Source organism: Ipomoea nil, unplaced genomic scaffold, assembly GCF_001879475.1.
Source record: "Ipomoea nil cultivar Tokyo-kokei standard unplaced genomic scaffold, Asagao_1.1 scaffold1834, whole genome shotgun sequence".
Classification (NCBI taxonomy): domain Eukaryota; kingdom Viridiplantae; phylum Streptophyta; class Magnoliopsida; order Solanales; family Convolvulaceae; genus Ipomoea; species Ipomoea nil.
This window is the reverse complement of record NW_017618262.1, coordinates 1,014,748-1,036,895: the sequence shown is the minus strand read 5'-3', so window position 1 is coordinate 1,036,895 and position 22,148 is coordinate 1,014,748. Positions and strand designations below refer to the sequence as shown.

At 34.7% G+C, this 22,148-nt stretch overlaps 1 protein-coding gene and 1 pseudogene across 2 annotated transcripts; both read right to left on the bottom strand.

The window, feature by feature from the left end:
* Positions 1–1,798: 1,798 nt before the first annotated feature.
* LOC109193047 (beta-glucosidase BoGH3B-like) lies at positions 1,799–21,365 on the bottom strand. 2 transcript variants are annotated; one of them, XR_002056190.1, is made up of 8 exons: positions 20,877–21,365; positions 19,471–19,561; positions 18,760–18,905; positions 17,904–18,147; positions 17,529–17,816; positions 17,176–17,377; positions 16,379–16,992; positions 1,799–1,858 (listed from the first exon to the last, which is right to left on the bottom strand). XR_002056190.1 is itself a non-coding variant. In XM_019343837.1 (7 exons), the coding sequence occupies exons 1-7, from the start codon at positions 21,329–21,331 to the stop codon at positions 16,499–16,501; spliced, it is 1,920 nt and encodes a 639-aa protein (XP_019199382.1). In that variant the 5' UTR covers positions 21,332–21,365; the 3' UTR covers positions 16,360–16,498. The 2 variants fall into 2 exon arrangements, 1 of the variants encoding a protein (XP_019199382.1); XM_019343837.1 differs by lacking the exon at positions 1,799–1,858 and having other exon boundaries at positions 16,360–16,992.
* On the bottom strand, positions 1,986–6,788 carry LOC109193048 (annotated as a pseudogene).
* Positions 21,366–22,148: the final 783 nt, after the last annotated feature.

Below are 22,148 nucleotides of genomic sequence, written 5' to 3'. Positions count from 1 at the left end.
AAACCTGAAAATGCAATCATGCCACTGAACTAAAAAAACAAAAAATACAATTACCCTCTTCAAATAATAAAATCATAGCAATTTCACCTTATAGCCGGTAAACTCTCTTCTCAATCGGTTGCTTAGCTGACGTGGACTCTTACATGACATTTTATTTTGTTTCCTTTACTTTTTCTTCTTTCCTAGTCGTCTTCTTTCTTCCATATGTTATTCTCCTTCTTCTTTACACAACAATCGAAACTAACACACAATCAACATGAATATGATGGAACAACCTCTGCAACTCCCAAATTGCTTCTATCCAACAACCCCAACATTAATCCCTCCCACCTCCAAAATCCCTTCCCAGTTCCCACTCTCTCTCTCCCTCCAACCTCGACGATATCAAAAAGAAAACAAAAATATATTGCAAAAAGAAAACATAACCACCAAATTATATTTTTTAAAGTTTCAAAATCGAATTAATTCCAATGGATGTCCATAATTTTACATTTAGTTTCAATGATCATTTTTGTCTTTAAACACCTTAGACTATTAAATTGTGGACACTTTTAATCATTTTAATATTTTATTAAGAGAAACTCCGTTAAGTAATGGTAAATAGCCAAAATAGGTTTCATCACATGTTTTTAATCTTTTATTAATTTTTTTGGATACTTTATCTAATGGAACAAACGCTAAGATTTAAAAGCCGGTTAATGTCCCATCAAAACAAGGCCAGTTGATATGAGGAGTTAGCCTGTTGCAAACTATGATGGCCAGACTGCAAGCGAATGGCTGAGCCTCATCCATAAATAATGTATATTTATTATATTAAAAATATACATTAAGTATACTAATGGATATATGGAATACTTGTACATTGTGTTTAGTTATTTGTACTTAATTTTTTTTTTTTTAAATTTACATTTCATTTTTGTTTTAATTATTTCTATTGTTTTTTTGGGGTTCAATTTTACTATTTCTTTAATGACGCATTAATTGGATTAGTTTCATAACAAAATCGAATAAATACAATCAAATTTATAAAGAACAATTGAATTCATGAATCAACAAAATATTTTCCATTACTATTATATGGAAACGACATCGCATTAGCCGAAATCTCTTCCATTGCTCCTTTGAAAATTGACATTTTGTATTTATAGTAATTAAGTACTGTAGAATCTTTGTATTTATAGTAAGTAGAATCTTCTTCTCCTCTTCTCCCAATATATAGTAAGTAGAATCTGGACCTGGGGGATAAAACAGTCAAGCAGCCATTTTTGGGTCCCAACTCCAATTTGGTTATACATCATTACTATTTTTAAATGTAAAAACTTCAATCTTAATTATAAACAATGATCAAAATATCTACGAGGTCCCTGTATTATAAGTTTTTGTTCAATTTAATCCTTATATCGTATTTTATTCAATTTAATCTCAGTACTTTCAAAAGTAGTGCAATTAAGGACAATAGTTAATAGTGTTAATATTACCGTTAACTTTGGTTACGTGATACTGACGATATTTATATTCCTACTCATATATTACATTATAAATATTTAAAATTAATTATTTTTACCACCAATATATTAAATTAGTATATCCAAAATAAATAATTACAAATATGTTCCTAATAAGATTTGGATAATTGTCTTTAGTTTACTTTTTAAAGTAAAAAACTGAATTGAACAAAACACGATAGTACATGAACTTTATAGGTACTTTCGCCTATAAACAACACATGCCAAATTTAAATATAAATAATTATTAGATCATAACTAATTAATTGGACACTACATTATTGATTGACTATATATGCATTATTTATTGTGACAATTGATCACAATCTACGTATACGAATAATAATTCTAACCTATATTTATTCAAATATTTTGGATCGTCTCGAAAAAATGTCGATTTGATCCACAATATATATGTGTACGTTCTAACTAACTATCTATACTATACTATATATATATATATATATATATATATATATATATATATATATATATATATAGCCTGGCCTTATGCATCTGCAATAAGTGGTTTAGTTGTTAGTCCAAACCCAAAGGGAAACAACGGATCATAGTGGGAATCTCCGATGTTCATAGGGAATTGGTCGACGGTCTTGAACCAAGTCCGAGGTAACCTTCCGGTGAATTCATAATCCCCAAACAAAACATCGGCCACGCCTTGTCCTTCACTCCCGGGGAGCCATGCAGCCACTAGAGCGTCCATTTTGGGGAGATAGGGTTCCAACACTAGCGGCCGGCCGGAGATGAGCACCACCACGCACTTGATGTGTTCACAGACAGTGGCGATGGTGGCTGGGCCGGGGTCAGGGATGGTTAAGTTCATGTTGTCGCCGTCGTACTCGGCGTAGGGATGCTCTCCCACGATGACGATGGCATAGGCGAAATCATTGGAGTTTGTAATGAATTCGGAGTCGGGGTTTTCGTTGTACACTACTTCTGTGGTTGGATCAACTGTATCTGATATAGCTTTCAATATAGTAGTTCCTACAATCAGCACCAATGACATAGTATTAGGTACAATCATGTATAATATATTTAGTTATACGGAATACTAGTACTTGATTATATCTGGTACTATTAATATTATATATATATATTTAAGGATTATGAAAGGAATTTTGTACCGGTAGTGATGTTGCCACTTTGGCCTTGCCAAGTGATAGTCCATCCACCACATTGATAGCCCAAATTGTGAGCATGACTTCCAGCAACTAAGATTCTTGTTGCCTTTTTAGGGAGAGGAAGCAAAGCCTCATCATCATCATCACCATTCTTCAATAGAACAAGTGATTTCCTCACTGCTTCTCTTGCCAAATCTCTGTGAGCCTAATCACCACATATCAACAAGTAAATACAATTGCAAACAAATAACCACCGTGCACTCTCATCTCTTAAGACAGATTATAAGTTTAAAAACAGTCCGGTGTCAATGAGGATTAGTTTGACGTATAGATTCAAACCTGGCTTCCAAGATGATCGACCAGGCTAAGATCAGCGAGCGGGTTCTCGAAGAGACCCAAAATGAATTTAACTCTCAAGATCCGCGTAACAGCGTCGTCGATTCGGCTCATGGGGATAAACTTGTTCTTGACCAAGTAAGTTAAAAGTGTCTATGAACTCTGTGTAGTTATAAGCAACCATGATCATGTCAATCCCAGCTCCAACACCAGCTAAAACCGAGTACGTGTAGTTTGAATGATCCGGAGTAGTGATCCTATCTATCCCTTCCCAATCCGAGATCACAAAACCCTGAGAAAAAAGAATCAAACATCGTTATTAGAATCTTAATTCAAGGATCTTTTAGTACGACATATATAATAGAATGTACCTTAAAGTCAAGAGTTCCTTTGAGAAAGTCGGTGACGAGAGCGCGGTTGGCGTGCATTTTCTTGCCGTTCCAGCTGGAATAGGAGACCATGACGGTGGAAACGCCCTTGAGGATGGAGGGATAATACGCCGGCATGTGAATACTCAGCAATCCATCCCAGTCTATAACTGTGTTGCTTTCGTCTATTCCGTACGTTGTACCTCCATCACCCACGAAATGCTTTGCACAAGCAACTACTTTCTTCCTACAATCAGAAACTCACTGTCATTACTAGAGACAGAAAAATTGTTTAAAGTAACTTTTTACAAAAATAATTTTGCATGTAATCAGTTATAAGCTAACCGCTAATTTACGGAACATTTTTCTACAATCAGCTGATACTATCAATTAGTCAAACTCACAAATCCAATAAGCTAACCGCTATTTATTATTTAATTGTAGTTATTAATTTATAAAAGGTAAATAGGGAATAAAAAGAAAGTAGAGAACATACTTGCCACCAACATAAGGAAAGCCCTTGGGATAATCCTGGGGAAGATCTCCTTGTAATCCAAGTATAACTTCTGTCATTTCTTTCACTACTTCAGGATCTTCACTATAGCTTTCATAACACCGTCCCCACCTTGGATCTCTGCATACCTTTTATTTAAAAAAAAAAAAAAATATTAATCTTTAAGATTTTTTCATTAAAGTTGACATTATTGAAATTGAAGTTTCACCAAAAGCTTGCATTTTATAGGAAATACGTTAAATCAAATATTATCCCTTCTCCTCCACTTGAGAAAATGGACAAAAGTAGCACCGTTTTAAAACATTAGTCAAAGATAGAATTGGTCTCTCCCTTTATAGGATTCATACTCTAATTTGATGGAAACATAAATGATCTGCATTTACTAAATAAAGATTTTTTTTTTTTAAATTATGTGATGATGTATAATTTTTTTTTAAATATAATTTTAGAAAAGTACTACTCCGTATATTTTTTATTGAAGGATTAAATGAGATAATTTCATACCAGACCAACTAAAAATGTATAAAACTTATTATACAGAGAAAAAAAAAATACAAAAACCATTTACTTGTACATTTCTATAATTTGAAAAACAGAAAATGAAAATGAAAAATTAGAGAAAGAAAAACTAAAGTAACCACGATATTAAGAGAGGAACCAATTAATATGATTTAACTTATATTGTGAAGAAATATATATTCGAGATAGTGATTGTGAAAATACCGCGATACATGGAGCAAAAGCATAAGTTATGCCAGTAGCCCTAGTCTCAAGGGCAGTTGCCGCACCAATTCTCTTCACTAGTTGAGGATCCCTGCAAAATTAAATAAATTTTAATAATGTTTTGATTGAGAAATTTGTAAGATTAGTATAAAATTATATCAAGTTTTGTACGGATACTACAATGTAATAGAGTTAGTAGCATTCAAAAAAAAATCAAGTTTTGTATTGTAATGTTTAGAGGAAGGGGTATATATTAAGATAATAGACAATGACACCTTGTCAATGGTACCAAATCACATCAAGTATTGTAACGTTTTGAGGAAGAAATATATAAAATTATAGACAATGATAGTGGTGTGAAATCACATCAATTATTGTAATGTTGTACCATTGTTTAACACCTATTTAATGAAGTAATTTTACTTAATTGTGATATTATTTAATGAAATTATTTAAATAGAGTGATGCTATATCAACAATTGATTCTTTTAATATTTAATCAAAAATTGAGATGAAAATAATAGTATTACTCTGTTTTTTTAATTATTATTTATAATATAAGAATGGCAACTTTAAGATAAATTTGTCCAAAAGGACCAAAACCTATCCAAATAAAGGAGACCATGGGTTGCGTGTATATGATTTTAATACGTCTTAGTTTTGCTTTATTATTGGATATCTGACTTTATTGCTTAACCATAAAGCCATAAACGTACTTTTTTTTTTTTGAATGCTACTAGCTCTATTACATTGTAGTATCTGTTCATATACTTTCTCAACCTACTGAAACACAAAGAGCTAATAACGCCTCCACTGAGGCTCGAACTTACAATCTTCCAAATGGAAGTCCAACCCGGGTACCATTGGACCACATAGTCCTAGTCCATAAAGGTACTTAGATGTATATATATGTAACAGTTTTAACTGTTACTAGTCAACAGCCTTGAGTGTACGCATTAATATATAAACTTGTCTTAATAATAAGAAAAATGTTATTTTGTATAATGTTTCTTGTATTTTGTAAAGTTGTACATTTTGTTTTATTAAATTGTATTGACAAGATAAATTCGTATGCACTAATTAAAGGTGTGTATACTAACTAGGTAAATCATGTATTATGACCTTAATCAGTAAATACCACAAGGAAGTACACTAGCTTAGGTTGCTGATAGATGATAGACTCAAACCAAGAAAATCAATAAGTCACTCGGCTGGATGGCCTCAATTTTGAGGGTGCTTAAGAAAAAAAAAATTGTAATTAAATCCATTTTTCTATCTTGCCTAAAACTCATGTGTTTTTCCAAATCATGCACCACCATTGAAGATGACACGATTCTTCCTTCTATAATTAATCTTACAACTTTTGGTAGGGTCTCAATTATTTACAAAAACAAGGCCACAAATCCTACCCGTCAGAAGTCAAAATGACTTCTAACTGGTTACCAAGTCAAACAAACCCTTAGAAGTCAAACTTATAATTGATTACCAAGTCAAACAATCTAACCAACGTCGATGGGGTTTGTCCTAAAATGTAAGATACAACTTTATAAAGTGCATGGTATTATTGGACCTAGTGTAGTTTTTTTTTTGGTTAATTAATTAATAATAATAATTATAGGTAAGACAAAAATTGAGAAGGTAAAGATGGGAATAAAAGAGCTTGCCTTGTTGCACCCAATCCAATATTGTGGGGAAAAATAGTAGCCTTGTAGACATTATTGTTCCCATGAACAGCATCAATCCCATATATCATCGGAATCCCGAGCCGGCTCGACAGCGAACCGTTTTGGAACCAGTTCACCATCTCCACCCATTCCGCCGCCGTGGCTTCCTCCCTCGGCACGCTTCCGCCGCCGCTCAACACACTGCCGATGGAGTAATCCCTCATGATCTCCGGCGTGAGTCCCTTGCGATCCAGCTGTGCCATTTGCCCGATCTTCTCCTCCAAACTCATCCGCCCAATCAAGTCTCGAATCCTCGACGAAATCGGCTTCGTCGGATCCTTGTATTTCATGTAACCCGCCGGCCGACGCGCCATGGCAGCCGGGAGGCATGAACATAGGAGCAGTAACAGAAGCCCTAACAATGGCAGCGGCAGAGCTCTTTGAACTTTTTTCATGGCTACAATCTTATCAGAAAACTTAGCTTTAATTTCAACAAGAGTGTTGTGGAGGGAAGGAGAAGGCATCGGTCCAGGCATATAAATAATCACAAGATCTGAGTGGTGACTAGGACGTGTTTGGTCATACAGATAATTTTATTGACTTCTACTTTTATCTATAAATAAAAATATTTTATCTATAATTTTATTGACTTCTACTTTTGTGTTCTAGTTAATTACTAGTTAATTATTTATTAGTCATTACTTATTACAATGTGATGTGGACAAGTGGTGTAGTGCATGTTAACAATTGTTACTCCGTATTTGTTTATTATACTATTAACTCATAATCTACTATTAATACAATTCTTAATATGTTTTATACTTTTCTATTCGTACTACAATTCTACATTCAGTTTTGTATTCAAATATTGTAAAATACGGAGTAGTATAATATAATTCTAATAGAATATATTAATTTCTATGATCTTATTCGTATTATAGAATATATTGATTCCTTCAATTCTATTCATATTATAATTCTACATTAAAATTCTTATTCGTAACAGGACAATACAGATAAATCTGACACTATCAATACTTCTCCCAACTCTGATTTTTAAGAGGAAGAAGAAATCAAGAAGAGAATAGTAACAAAAATTGAATTGATTATGGGACAAATTTTACTATTCATATTAATATATATTATAAACCTTTCCATATTGCAAAAATGAATTTCTTGATTTTTGTTCTAAGTCCAACATAGTTTATGCTTCTAATAAGTTTGTTTTATAAAAACCTTCTTAAGTTTCTACGTATCAAATTGTTTTACATGTTTTGCATCTCATCATTCAGATTTTTTTATGTGATATTTTATACTATTTGAATGTATTTGGTTGAATTTCTCTAAGATTTTAGAGTTCGGGAGTGATTTTAGGGTATAGTGTTGCAAAAATTCTGCTTAGGCGTTGGTTGACCACCTAGCGTATCACCATAATCGGTATTACAGTCTAGGTGCCCGGCCGACTAGGTCGCTTAGGCGCTGACCGCCTAGGCGACTAGACTGCCTAGTCGGTCGATTAGCTATTATTTTTTCTTTTTAAAAAGGAGTTATTTCACATTGTTTTGAATGAAATAATCCTAAATTGTTCAAACTTTATATGTTGTTAGAATTAATATTTAACATTTAGTATTAACTATTAAAGTATTAAATAGTTTATAATTATTAATCTTAAAAAATTAAAAATAAACATGCGCCGATTAATCGCCACTTAGGCACTAGGTGCCCCCGGACGTCCAAAGAATGCCTACTGACTTTTTCAACCATGATAGGGTCAAGCGCATTTAATACGGTTGACCCTTAAAAATTGAAAATTAAACCCTAAACTAAGTATGAGATATATATTGAGAATAATGCTCAAATAGGCGATCGAACTACACACAATAATACAATTCGGCCACTCAATCTAAAAAAAACAATAATTGGGTCGTCCCTAAACTAACCAATTTCGTTTAATTTGGGGTGACTTGCTACTAACCTGCAAAACTAGTAAATTAGACTAATTGCATGAAATTTGTTAGTTTAGGGACCCAATTGTTTTTTTTAAGGTTCAGTGGCCTAATTGCATTATTGTGCAGTTCAATGGCCTATTTGACCCTTATTCCTATATATTATTTTTAGGTTCAAACGCATTATTTAATAAGAAACGAATAAGAGTCAAATTAGCCACTGAATAAAACCTGAAAATGTAATCAGACCATTGAACTAAGAAAAGTGCAATTATTTCCGTCAACTAGTAAAATCATAGCAATTTCACCTTATAACGGTAAACTCTCTTCTCAACTGGTTGCCTAGCTGACGTGGACTCTTACCTGGCATTTTATTTTGTTTCCTAATAAGTGCCAAAATGTTCATATTTTCACCTTGCGTTTAAGCTTATTTTTCTTGTTATTTGTTATAATTTTGCCCAAAATGTCCTCATTTGATTCATTTGTGTGTTTATGTGTAATTCTTGATGATTTAGATGAATTGAATGATTTTTGGGGCATTTCGAATGCATGTAGAGTCAATGGGAGCCAATGAGAAGCTATGAAGATGGGGGCAACACCTTTTAGAAAACCAAATTATGGTGTGTTTATGGTCTTGGTCATATGGACAAACAAAGGCAAAAGTGGAGCAAAAGAGCAAGAAATTGAAATTCCCGCACAAATCGTCCACTACTCGGTATTTTGGTCATATCTCTACGTACGAATGTCCAAATCAAGTGATTCTTGTGCCATTGTAAATCCAACTTGAAGGGCTACAACTTTTATTCAAACACCAAAGGCTAATTCAAACTTTTCGAGGGCGAAAAAGTACTAAGAAGACGGTCACAGTGCACATGCGGATCACTGCCTGGTGGCCACGGGTGTGGCCACTGGGCAGTGTGCCCTGTATTTCTGGCCACGGGAGTGGCCACGCCCTTGGCCAGCCTCTGCAACACTTGACAGCCCCGTTTTTGCCAATTTAAAAGGGGATTTTTCTACCTAAAAACACATCTTTCATTTCCCTTTCATTCTCTAGTTAGGTTTAGCTCTAGAATAGCTTAGATTAGTGTAGATTACTTGTTCCTTTCCATTTCCAAGGTCAAGAACATTGCAAATCTTGGATTTCAAAGCTTCAACAGTGAAGTGATACTGCTAATCCTACGTAAGCAATATAAAATAAACCCGAGACCAATCAAAGCAAGTAAAATCTTTATTGATCACGGTAAAGGCCCTAAGTACAATCTACTTGGTTGCTCTGAGTGCCGACTGACTACGGTCGGGATTCTCTAGTAACAACCTATCGATCGTCCAAAAGTCCTCTACACTGTAGCTACTGTGGGTATTTATAGCCGCTGTGCCGGGGACAAGAATCCGGTCGTTCGGCATGTTCTCCACGTAGCCACCACGTGTCATCCTCCCGGGTGCCCTGTCTGTCGTCGTAAAGAGCTGCCACGTGTCCTTCGTCAGCTCTCTTGCCAAAGGGCTACCGCTCGGTGGTCGACACTACGGCTCGGGCAACTCCCGGTCAGATCCCGACCAGGTTCTTCGCATGAAGCCCGACCTGTTACCTGCAAAAACAAAGAGAGAAAAACAAAGGCAAGTCGGTCGTGGTAAAGCTTATGTCGGTCGGGATATTCCCTACCAAGAAGTTTTCTTATTCATCTCTTATCTCTACTTTTCATCTATGTTTTCAATTACTCTTTTAATATTGTGTATCTATTGTTATATTGTGAGTAGCTAAATGTTTTGGGACTAGGATTTGGTTTGATTTCTTGCTATTGATGCCTATTTGACTTGTATTGCAAAAGGGGACTATTTGGGTGATCTAGGGTTGTTGTGTGAAATGGATTTGTTGAGAAATTTGTGTATGATTGTTGGATCCCAATTATATGCTTGATTTGGAGTGTGTTTGTTGCTACGAGAGTAGAGCTTGTACACTAGCCACACATTCACACACTTAATACCTAATACGAGAGTATTTTGAGTGTTAAGGGGAATCTTTGTCTTGTGTTCTTGTTTGGGCATCCTTGGGTTGAATTGTCACGAGAGTGGAGTTCAATGTGAGGTTGCAAGTCCAAATAGCTACGAGAGTGGTATTTGGACACTTTTGTGCATCTCACTTACCCTATGCCTTTTAATTCCCTAATCCTTAGTATAATTTTTGGCATCTTAGCTTGATCAACCAAGTCCCGGTCCTTTGTTTTGCTTGTCTATTTTGTTATTTGTTAAATCATATCAAACCAACTCTTTAACGATTGGCCTAGGTTATATAAGGATAGTTTTAGCTTGTGCTTAACTTCCTCCATTTTGCCTTAATTCCTAACATTACAAGAGCCATCTTCAGTAGAACGATATCTAAACTCTATACTGTGATTTGATACTTGATGGATGTGTGAAAACCGTCCTTATCATTTCGTTTACTCTTTCTTCCTTCCTAGCCCTCTTCTTTCTTCCATATGTTTTTCTCCTTTTTCTTTAGACAATAATAAAAACTAACACACAATCAGAACATGAACATGATAGAACAACCTCTACAACTCCCAAATTGCTTCTATCGAACAACCCCAACATTAATCCCTCCCACCTCTAAAACCCCTTCCCAGTCCCCACTCTCTCTCTCCCTCCAACCTCGACAATATCAAAAAGAAAACAAAAATATATTGCAAAAAGAAAACATAACCAGCAAAACTCCTTCCCAATTCCCTCTCTCTCCCAGCTCACGCAGAACAAACCCACCAGAAAATGTAAAATCATTTGAAACACCAAAAATAAAACTAGACCAACCCTTGCCGGAGTACGGTTAAAACTCCGGCATCAAGCCCCAAAGTTACAAACCCTGGACAACCAACAACGTAATACCGGGAAGAAGGCCCACGAGTGAGGATGCCGGCCACCAAAAGGTCACCAACGAGCAGAGTACCACCACAACATAAACCGACATGGCCAATGAGACGACAAGATGAGCCATGGACACCCCGTCGGAAACTGATACAAAGAACGCTAATGGTAGCTATCTAGCACCGCTTAATCTTTTTGCTCTTGTTGTTGTCGAAGAGGAAGGAGAAAAGATAGATGGAATAAAGGGGAAGACAATGTGTTAGGAAGAAAAAAGTAAAGCAAATGAAATAAAATGCTAGGTAAGCGTCCACGTAAGCTAGGCCACCGTTTGAGAAGAGAGTTTACGGGCTATAAAATGAAATTGCTATGGTTTTACTAGTTGAAGGGATAATTACATTTTCTTTTTTAGTTTAGTGGCCTGATTGCATTTTCAGACTTCGTTGGCAATTTTGACCCTTATTCCTAGGAAATGTTATTTGCGATAAAATAATAATAATAAAAAATACTTTAATACTCAGATAAAATCATTTATTAGAAATATCCAAAAATTAATTTTGAAGCTAACACATTATATTTTTTCAAGTTTCAAAATCGAATTAATTTCAACGGATGTCCATATATAATTTTACATTTAAATAGTTTCAGACAGGGGTTATCTTTGCTTTTACACAAAGCTCAATTAACAGGGTCAATACACGGATGTCGGGTAGCTAGAGGGCCCCCCAGTATCACACATTTTCTTTGCGGATGATAGTCTGTTATTTTTTAAAGCGAATTTCTAGGATGCCAGTGTGATTAAGTGCTTAATGAGGTATGAGAACCTGTTTGGTCAAATGGTTAATTATCACAAATCTAATATTTGTTTCAGCAGGAATACCACATGGGATGATAGAGAAGTGGTGGCGAATTGTTTAATTAGAAGTGGACCAAGCCTCCAATTTTGGAAAATATCTTGATCTACCATCGTTCATTGGGAGGAATAAAAGGGCAGTTTTTTCCTATGTGGAAGATAAAATCAGACAGAGAATTGGGTGGTGGAACAAAAAACTGTTGTCTCAGGCTGGGAAGGAGGTACTTTTGAAAAGTGTGGCCCAATCTATGCCTACCTTTTCAATGAGTATTTTTTTTGCTACCTGAATCAGTTTGTTTGTCTATTGAGAGGACAATGAACAAATACTGGTGGGGAAAGGGGTGGATAGAGGAATCCATTGGAAGGCTTGGGACAAGTTGTGTGTCCCTAAGAAATATGGGGATTGGGTTTTAAAGATCTTTGTTACTTTAACCTGGCTATGTTGGGGAAACAGGCATGGAGATTTCTTACTAATCCTACCTCTCTTGCAGCTAGGATATATAAAGCTCGTTATTACCCGGCAACCTCTTTTATTGATGCTAAAATGGGAAATTGCCCAAGTTACTGTTGGCGGAGTATAATGGCTGCACATGATATGGTTTGCTCTGGGTTCGAAGAATGATTGGAAATGGGGAAACAACTTTAATCGGGTGAGGTCACCCCTGGCTACATGATAATCCTAGCCCTTTAGTGCAGACAATAATGCCTGAGGAACTGCGTGAAGCTAAGGTAGTGGGTTTGATTGACCAACAAACAAATTCATGGGATCCCCATATGTTAAGTAATTTATTTGAACCAGAGGATGTGACTCGTATATCTAGGATCCCTATTAGCCTGGATTATGAGGACTCTTGGTATTGTCATGGGCCGGTTCTGAGCATGTCTAACATGAGCGACCGCACAGCGCCCCCAATTTTTGGGGGCTCCATATTTTAAAAATAAAACTATAGGTATATATAGTAATAATAGTATTTATTTTATAAAACGAAAATTGAGCCCAAATTGCTTTAAAAACCTAAAAAAAAAAAAGAATCTATATATATAAGGACAATTAGGTTAGACAATAAGGACATTACCAAAACTGCAATTCGGCAATTAAATTTCCTAATCCGAAATCTCAATTAAAAAATTCTCAAATCTCAATTAGGCAATAGCATGTTCAGAGTATAAGGAATTAAAGACATTTCCAATTTTGCAATTTGGCAATTCGAAACCCTATAAACTATGTACTAGTACCCTAATAAATTGGACAATTCACAATTGGCAATTCAGCAGATCGCAGAGCACAGCTCAACTGATTCTTCAATTCTTCTTGATCACGCAAACTTTCAAGTTCTAACTCCCTTAACAGGTAATTAAAATTACGTATTTTTCACAATTTTTGTTTATTGTTTTATTGACATGACTTAATAATTCTGAATTCAGAATAATATATTTAATATTTTGTTTATTGATTATTTATTTATTTATTTATAGAGTTTCTAAATAAATTCTTTTTTTTTCTATAGGATTTTATAATTATGTCTTTTAGAAAATATTCATCTGGGTTTGATAAGCGTAAAAATAAAAGAAGAATTGAGCAACTAACTCAATCTCAAAAGGGAGCTCTTGAAAAATTCATTACAAACCAAACTCAAATAGATGAGCAAAAAGATGATGCCAAGGAAAAATTATTAGATGCTAATCTTCATATAGAAGATCAAGATGATTGTGAGATTGAGAAAAATTTGAATGATAGTGTGCACAATGATGATAGGAATCACAGTGACAATGAAAATAATATGAATGATGATAGTTGTTTAGATGATGTTTGTCGCAAAGATAAACCAAGTGATTCGCTTTTATTTGACATATATGATCCAAGAAATTGAGATGTCCTTGATTCTAAATTAATAGATATTCTTGCGAAAGATGGTCCTAAAAGAGATTTATCAATAAATAAAGGTCCTAAAGATAAATTCAAAAGTTTGGTAGATGATTTTGAGTCTAAATGTGCACGACGCGTGTCACTTTTTAAATAAAAATTTAGATGTATTTTTTATGCAATGTTTATATGTTGATACAACTTTTTGAACAACGTAACAATTATTTATATATAGAAATTACTTATGAAAACATGGCCCAAATTATGATATTGTACAGGGCCCCAATTTTTTTTGGAACGGCCCTGGGTATTGGTACAGGGAACAACGGGGAATGTATTCTGTTAAGAGTGCATATAGGCAGATTGTTGGAGATTTTGAGCATAATCCTGGTGCCTTTGATAAAGGAGAGCTTTATGTGATATTCTCCCTACTACGAATAACCTGATTATAAAGAGAGTTGAAGTAGATCCAACATGCTCTATGTGTGGTTTATCTCATGAAGATGTTATGCACACACTAGTTTCTTGTGATTATTCTAAATTAGTGTGATATATTTCGGAATTGCCTGTTACAAATATTGTTGCTCTTTCATTCCCAGTATGGCTAACGGCTGCTATGGCAAATCTATTAGAGGAGCAATTTGGCATGGCGGTTGCAGTCCTTTATCACCTATGGAGCGCCCGAAACGACGCCATATGGAAATGGGCTTTGGCACGACCGACCGGTGTGTGGAGGCGGTCCACTGCCGCGATGGCAGCGTACGCCCAGGCGCACTACCGAGGCCAGAGCCGCAGCGTGCCTACGGTGGCGCCAATGCCACAAGGCCGACCACGTTGCTATTTCGATGGGGGATACCGCCTGCACTCGGGCGATGCAACATACGGTGTAGTGCTTTTGCATCAGGATGGCTCGTTCAAAGCGGCAACAAATGGCAAGCTTCCGGGTTGTTTCTCACCCCTTATGGCAGAGGCACTTGCATGCAAGGAGGCTTTATCTTGGCTCAAGGAGCGTAATGAATTGCACGTGGATCTCTTGGCTGATTGCTCAGAACTCCGAACCACTTACTTTCCAGTCCTACGACCATCCTATCTTATGTAGGGGTGGTGGAGATGCCGGACAGCTATAGCCCTTTTTTCATATTGCTCATTGAATGTTATTTCTAGATTAGTTAATTTACATGCTCATACTTTAGCTACGATAGCTTTTGATCAGGACCACTCTATGTACTGGGACTATGTCCCTCCTAACTTTTTAGCTTCTCTCATTCATTAATATATGCCAATGCCTTTTGGCTTTCAAAAAAAATAGTTTCAAATTATCATTTTTGTCTTTAAATATCTTAGACTATTAAATTGTGGACACTTTTGATCATTTTAGTACTTTGTTTAGAGAAATTCCGTTTTAAGTAATGGTAATAGGTTTCATCGCATGTTTGTAATCCTTTATTGATTTGTTTTTCTTTTTTGGTACTTTATCTAGGGGAACAAGCGCTAAGATTTAAAAGCCGGTTAATGTCCCATCAAAACAAGCCCAGTTCATATGAGGAGTCAGTCTACTGCGAACTATGATGGCCGGACTACAAGCGAATGACTGAGTCTCATCTATAAATAATGTATTTTTACTATATCAAAAATACACATTAAGTATACTAATGGATGGAATATTTATACATTGTGTTTAGTTTTTTTGTACTTAATTTCTATTGTTTTTTTTTTGGGGTTCAATTTTACTATTTCTTTAATGACGCATTAATTGGATTAGTTTCATAACAAAATCGAATAAATACAATCAAATTTATAAATAACTATTGAATTCATGCATCAACAAAATATTTTCCATTACAATTATATGAAAATGACATCACATAAAGCATAGCCGAAATCTCTTCCTTCGAAAATTGTCATTTTGTATTTATAGTAATTAAGTAGAATCTTTGTATTTATAGTAAGTAGAATCTTCTTCTCCTCTTCTCCCAATATAGTAAGTAGAATCTGGACCTGGGGGATGAAGCAGTCAAGCAGCCATTTTTGGGTCCCAACTCCAATTTAGTTATACATCACTACCATTTTTAAATATAAAAAACTTCAATCTTGTAGTATCTACGAGGTCTCTGTATTATAGAATTTTGTTCAATTTAATCCTTACACCTTTATTTTGTTCAATTTAATCTTCAAAAGTGGTGCAATTAAAGACAATAGATAATGTTGTTAATATTACCGTTAACTAAAGTTACGTGACGCGATATTTATATTCCTCCTCATATATTACTTTATAAATATTTAAAATTAATTATTTTTACCACCAATATATTAAATTAGTATGTCCAAAATAAATAATTAGTTCCTAATAAGATTTGGATAATTATTCTTAGTTTCACAGTTTTTAAAGTAGAGAACTAGATTGAACAGAATAAATGTGCAATGACTAAATTAAACAAAACACGATAATACATAGGTACATTGACCTATAAACAACACATGATGAATTTTAATATAAATAATTATTAGATCATAACTTAATTGGACACCACATTGATTGACTATATATGCATTATTTATTATGACAACAGATCACAATCTACCTATAATAATAATAATAATAATAATAATAACCCTATATTTATTCAAATATTTTGGATCGTCTCGAAAAAATGTCGATATGATCCACAATATATATGTTCTACCTAACTATTTATACTATACTATACTATACTATATATATATAGCCCGGCCTTATGCATCTGCAACAAGTGGTTTAGTTGTTAGTCCAAACCCAAAGGGAAACAACGGATCATAGTGGGAATCTCCGATGTTCATAGGGAGTTGGTCGACGGTCTTGAACCAAGTCCGAGGTAACTTTCCGGTGAATTCATAATCCCCAAACAAAACATCAGCCACGCCTTGTCCTTCACTTCCGGGGAGCCATGCAGCCACTAGAGCGTCCATTTTGGGGAGATAGGGTTCCAACACTAGCGGCCGGCCGGAGATGAGCACCACCACGCACTTGATGTGTTCACAGACGGTGGCGATGGTGGCTGGGCCGGGGTCGGGGATGGTTAAGTTCATGTTGTCGCCGTCGTACTCGGCGTAGGGATGCTCTCCCACGACGACGATGGCATAGGCGAAATCATTGGAGTTTGTAATGAAGTCGGAGTCAGGGTTTTCGTTGTACACTACTTCTGTGGTTGGATCAACTGTGTCTGATATAGCTTTCAATATGGTCGTTCCTACAATTAACACCGATAACATAGTATTAGATACAATCATGTATAATATATTTAGTTATACTGAATACTATTGATATCCATGTTGATAGTACTTGATACCATACACGATTATATGTGGTACTATCAATATAAGTTTTTGGGTTAGTATTTTCTTTTTTATGGATTATGAAAAGGAATTTGTACCGGTAGTGATGTTGCCACTTTGGCCTTGCCAAGTGATAGTCCATCCACCACATTGATAGCCCAAATTGTCAGCATGACTTCCTGCAACTAAGATTCTTGTTGCCTTTTTAGGGAGAGGAAGCAAAGCCTCATCATCATCATCACCATTCTTCAATAGAACAATTGATTTCCTCACTGCTTCTCTTGCCAAATCTCTGTGAGCCTAATCACCACATATCAACAAGTAAATACAATTGCAAACAAATAACCAACTAATTGGTTGGGTGGCCGTGTACTCTCATCTCTTAAGACAGATTATAAGTTCTAAAACGGTCCGGTGCCAATTAGGATTAGTTTCAGGTATAGATTCAAACCTGGCTTCCAAGATGATCAGCCAGGCTAAGATCAGCGAGTGGGTCCTCGAAGAGACCCAAGATGAATTTAACTCTCAAGATCCGCGTAACGGCGTCGTCGATCCGGCTCATGGGGATAAACTTGTTCTTGACCAAGTAAGTTAAAGTGTCTATGAACTCTGTGTAGTTATAAGCAACCATGATCATGTCAATCCCAGCTCCAACACCAGCTAAAACTGAGTACGTGTAGTTTGAATGATCCGGAGTAGTGATCCTATCTATCCCTTCCCAATCCGAGATCACAAAACCCTGAGAAAAAAAAAAAAAAAAAGAATCAAATCAAACATCGTTAGAATCTTAATTATTCAAGAATCTTTTAGTACGACATAAATGTACCTTAAAGTCAAGAGTTCCTTTGAGAAAGTCGGTGACGAGAGCGCGGTTGGCGTGCATTTTCTTGCCGTTCCAGCTGGAATAGGAGACCATGACGGTGGAAACGCCCTTGAGGATGGAGGGATAATACGCCGGCATGTGAATACTCAGCAATCCATCCCAGTCGATAACTGTGTTGCTTTCGTCTATTCCGTACGTTGTACCTCCATCCCCCACGAAATGCTTTGCACAAGCAACTACCTTCTTCCTACAATCAAAGAAACCCACGATCATTATTCGAGGGTAAGTGTGTATTAACAAAATAACAGAACCTCGCAAATCGTACTAGAAAGACCTTGACAAGAATGGAAAACAACTTATTATTATTTATTTAAAGAAGAATTTTACAGAAAATCATATTATGGATCATGGTCCACATTGCAATGCAGACTATAGGCATAAATGTTCGTTTTTAATACGGAGTGTAATAAATTAAAGGTTTTTTTTTTTTGTAATGAAAGTTCATTGTTTGGTAGGTATGTATACGAACCTTCAGTACACAATTAGAAACATTCAATGATTAAAAATGAATTTTATATTGATAATTTATCTCACAAGGTGGACCATAGTCCATGATATAATGATTGGAATTTTACAATACTAGTGCTATTTGCTTTGTAAAATTGTACATTGTGCTATCAGCTAACAACTAATTTACCAAATATTTTTTTACAATTAACTAATGTTATCAATTAGCCAAACTCAAAAATCCAATCAGCTAGCAGCTATTTACCATATACTGTCATTATATTTTTTATTTATTCGTAGAAATTAATTTATAAAAGGGAAATAGGGAATAAAAAGAAAGTAGAGAACATACTTGCCACCAACATAAGGAAAGCCCTTGGGATAATCCTGGGGAACATCTCCTTGCAAGCCAAGTATGACTTCTGTCATTTCTTTCACTACTTCAGGATCTTCACTATAGCTTTCATAACACCGTCCCCACCTTGGATCTCTGCATACCTTTTATTTTTTAAAAAAAAAAAAATAATAAAATTAATTTTAAAGATTTTCATTAAAGTTGACATTGAAATTAAATTGAAGTTTCACCAAAAGCTTGCATTTCATAGGATATACGTTAAATCAAATATTATCCCTTCTCCTCCACTTGAGAAAATGTACAAAAGTAGCACTATTTTCAAACATTACTCAAATTGGATGGAAACATAAATGATCTGCATTTACTGAATAAAGAATTTAAAAAAAAAATTATGTGATGATGTATAATTTATTATTTTAAAATATGATTTTAGAAAAGTACTACTCCGTATACTTTTTATTGAAGGAATAAATGAGATAATTTCACACCAGACCAACCAAAAATGTATAGAACTTATTATATGGAGGAAAAAAAAATACAAAACTCATTTACTTGTACATTTCTATAATTTATAAAATAGAAAATGAAAATGAAAAATTAGAGAAAGAACAATTAAAGTAACCACAACCTTTAAGAGAGGAACCAATTAATATGATTTAACTTATATTGTGAAGAAATATATGTTGAAAATAGTGATTGTGAAAATACCGCAATACATGGAGCAAAAGCATAAGTTATGCCAGTAGCCCTAGTCTCAAGGGCTGTTGCAGCACCAATTCTCTTCACTAGTTGAGGATCCCTGCAAAATTAAATAAATTGATGTTTTGATGGAGAAATTGGTAAGATTAGTATAAAATTATATCAAGTTTAGTACTGTAATGTTTTGAGGAAGGGGTATATATTAAGATGATATATAGACAATGACACCTTGTCACCTGTATCAAATCACATGAAGTATTGTAACGTTTTGAAGAAGAAATATATAAAATTATAGACAATGATAGTGGTGTGAAATCACATCAATTATTATAATGTTGTACTATTGTTTAACACCTATTTAATGAAGTAGTTTTACTTAATTGTGATATTATTTAATGAAATTATTTAAATAGAGTGATGATATATCAACAATTGATTCTTTTCATATTTAATCAAAAATTAAGATGAAAATAATAGTTTACTCTGTTTATTTATTTATATTTATAATATAAGCATGGCAACTTTAAGATAAATTTGTCCAAAACCTATCCAAATAAAGGAGACCGTGGGTCCCTTCAAAAAAAAAAAAAAAAAAGGAGACCATGGGTCCCTTCAAAAAAAAAAATAAAATAAAATAAAAGGAGACCATGGGTTGCGTGTATATGATTTTAATACAAGTCTTAGTTTTGCTTTATTATTGGATATCTGACTTTATTGCTTAACCATAAAGGTACTTAGATGTATATGTAACAGTTTTAACTGTTACTAGCAATTTTTTAGCTCACATATATAGCTATACAAGGTCAACAACCTTGAGTCATTGAGTGTACGCATTAATATATAAACTTGTTTTTTTTTTTCGAAAACATATAACCTTGTTTTAATAATAAGAAAAATGTTATTCTGTGTAATGTGTCTTGTATTTTGTAAAGTTGTACATTTTGTTTTATTAAATTGTATTGACAAGATAAATTCGTATGCACTATTTGAAGGTGTGTACTAGCTAGGTAAACCATGCAGTAGGTAAACCAGCTTAATTAGGTTGCTCATAGTTGAACAGACTCAAACCAAGAAAATTAATAAGTCACTCGGTCAGCCTCAACAATTTTGAGGATCTAATATCAATTTTAGAACGGTACTTTTGGTAGGGTTCATTTATTTACAAAAACAGGACCACCAAAATCCCCGATCCTACCCGTGCCACAATAATCCAAATAGGATCCTACCCGTTAGAAGTCAAAAACTTGTAACTGGTTACCAAGTCAAACAATCTAACCGACTTGGATGGGATTTGCCGATACAACTTTATAAAGTGCATGGTATTATTGGACCTAGTGTAATTTATTTTGGTTAATTAATAATAATAATTATAGGTAAGAGAAAAATTGAGAAGGTAAAGATGGAAAAGAGCTTGCCTTGTTGCACCCAATCCAATATTGTGGGGAAAAATAGTAGCCTTGTAGACATTATTGTTCCCATGAACAGCATCAATCCCATATATCATCGGAATCCCGAGCCGGCTCGACAGCGAACCGTTTTGGAACCAGTTCACCATCTCCACCCATTCCGCCGCCGTGGCTTCCTCCCTCGGCACGCTTCCGCCCCCGCTCAACACACTGCCAATGGAGTAATCCCTCATGATCTCCGGCGTCAGGCCCTTGCGATCCAGCTGTGCCATTTGCCCGATCTTCTCCTCCAAACTCATCCGCCCAATCAAGTCTCGAATCCTCGACGAAATCGGCTTCGTCGGATCCTTGTATTTCACGTATCCCACCGGCCGACGCGCCATGGCCGCCGGGGCACATGAACACAGTAGCAGTAACAGAAGCCCCAACAATGGCAGCGGCAGAGCTCTTTGAACATTTTTCATGGCTGCGATCTTATCAGAAAACTTATTAGCTTTAATCTAGTCTAGACAAAAGTGTTGTGGAGGGAAGAAGAAGGCATGGTCGACGCATATAAATAATCACAGAATCTGAGTGGTAACAGATCACTAGGACGTGTTTGGTCATAAAGATAATTTTGTTGACTTTTACTTTTTATCTATAAATAAAAATCTATTGTTTAAATATACACGTATTATCCAATAGTAGAATTGCCAAACCTACTTTTGTGTGTTCTAGTAAATTACTAGTTAATTATTTATTAGTCATTACTCATTACAATGTGATGTGGACAAGTGGTATTGTACATGTTAATAATTATTATTTGTTTCTTATACTACTACCTCATAATCTATCTATATCTATTTATCTACATTTATCCACGCTTGTTGTCCAAAACAATCTTATAAAATATATTGTTAATACAATTCATAATAGAATATATTGTTTTCTACTTTTCTATTCCTACTACGATTCTACATTCAATTTCGTATTCTAATCTATATATACTATATATTCTATTCTATACTATATATAAAAACAAAACAAAATATATTGTTAATACCATTCCTAATAGAATATATTGGTTTTAACTTTTCTATTCGTACTACAGTTTTACATTCAATTGTGTATTCTAATATTGTAAAAATAGTATAATATAATTCTAATAGAATATATTGATTCCTACCATCCTATTCGTATTATAGAATATATTGATTCCTACCATCCTATTTGTATTATAATTCTACATCACAATTCATATTCGTAATAGAACAATACAAATAAATCTGGCACTATAAATAC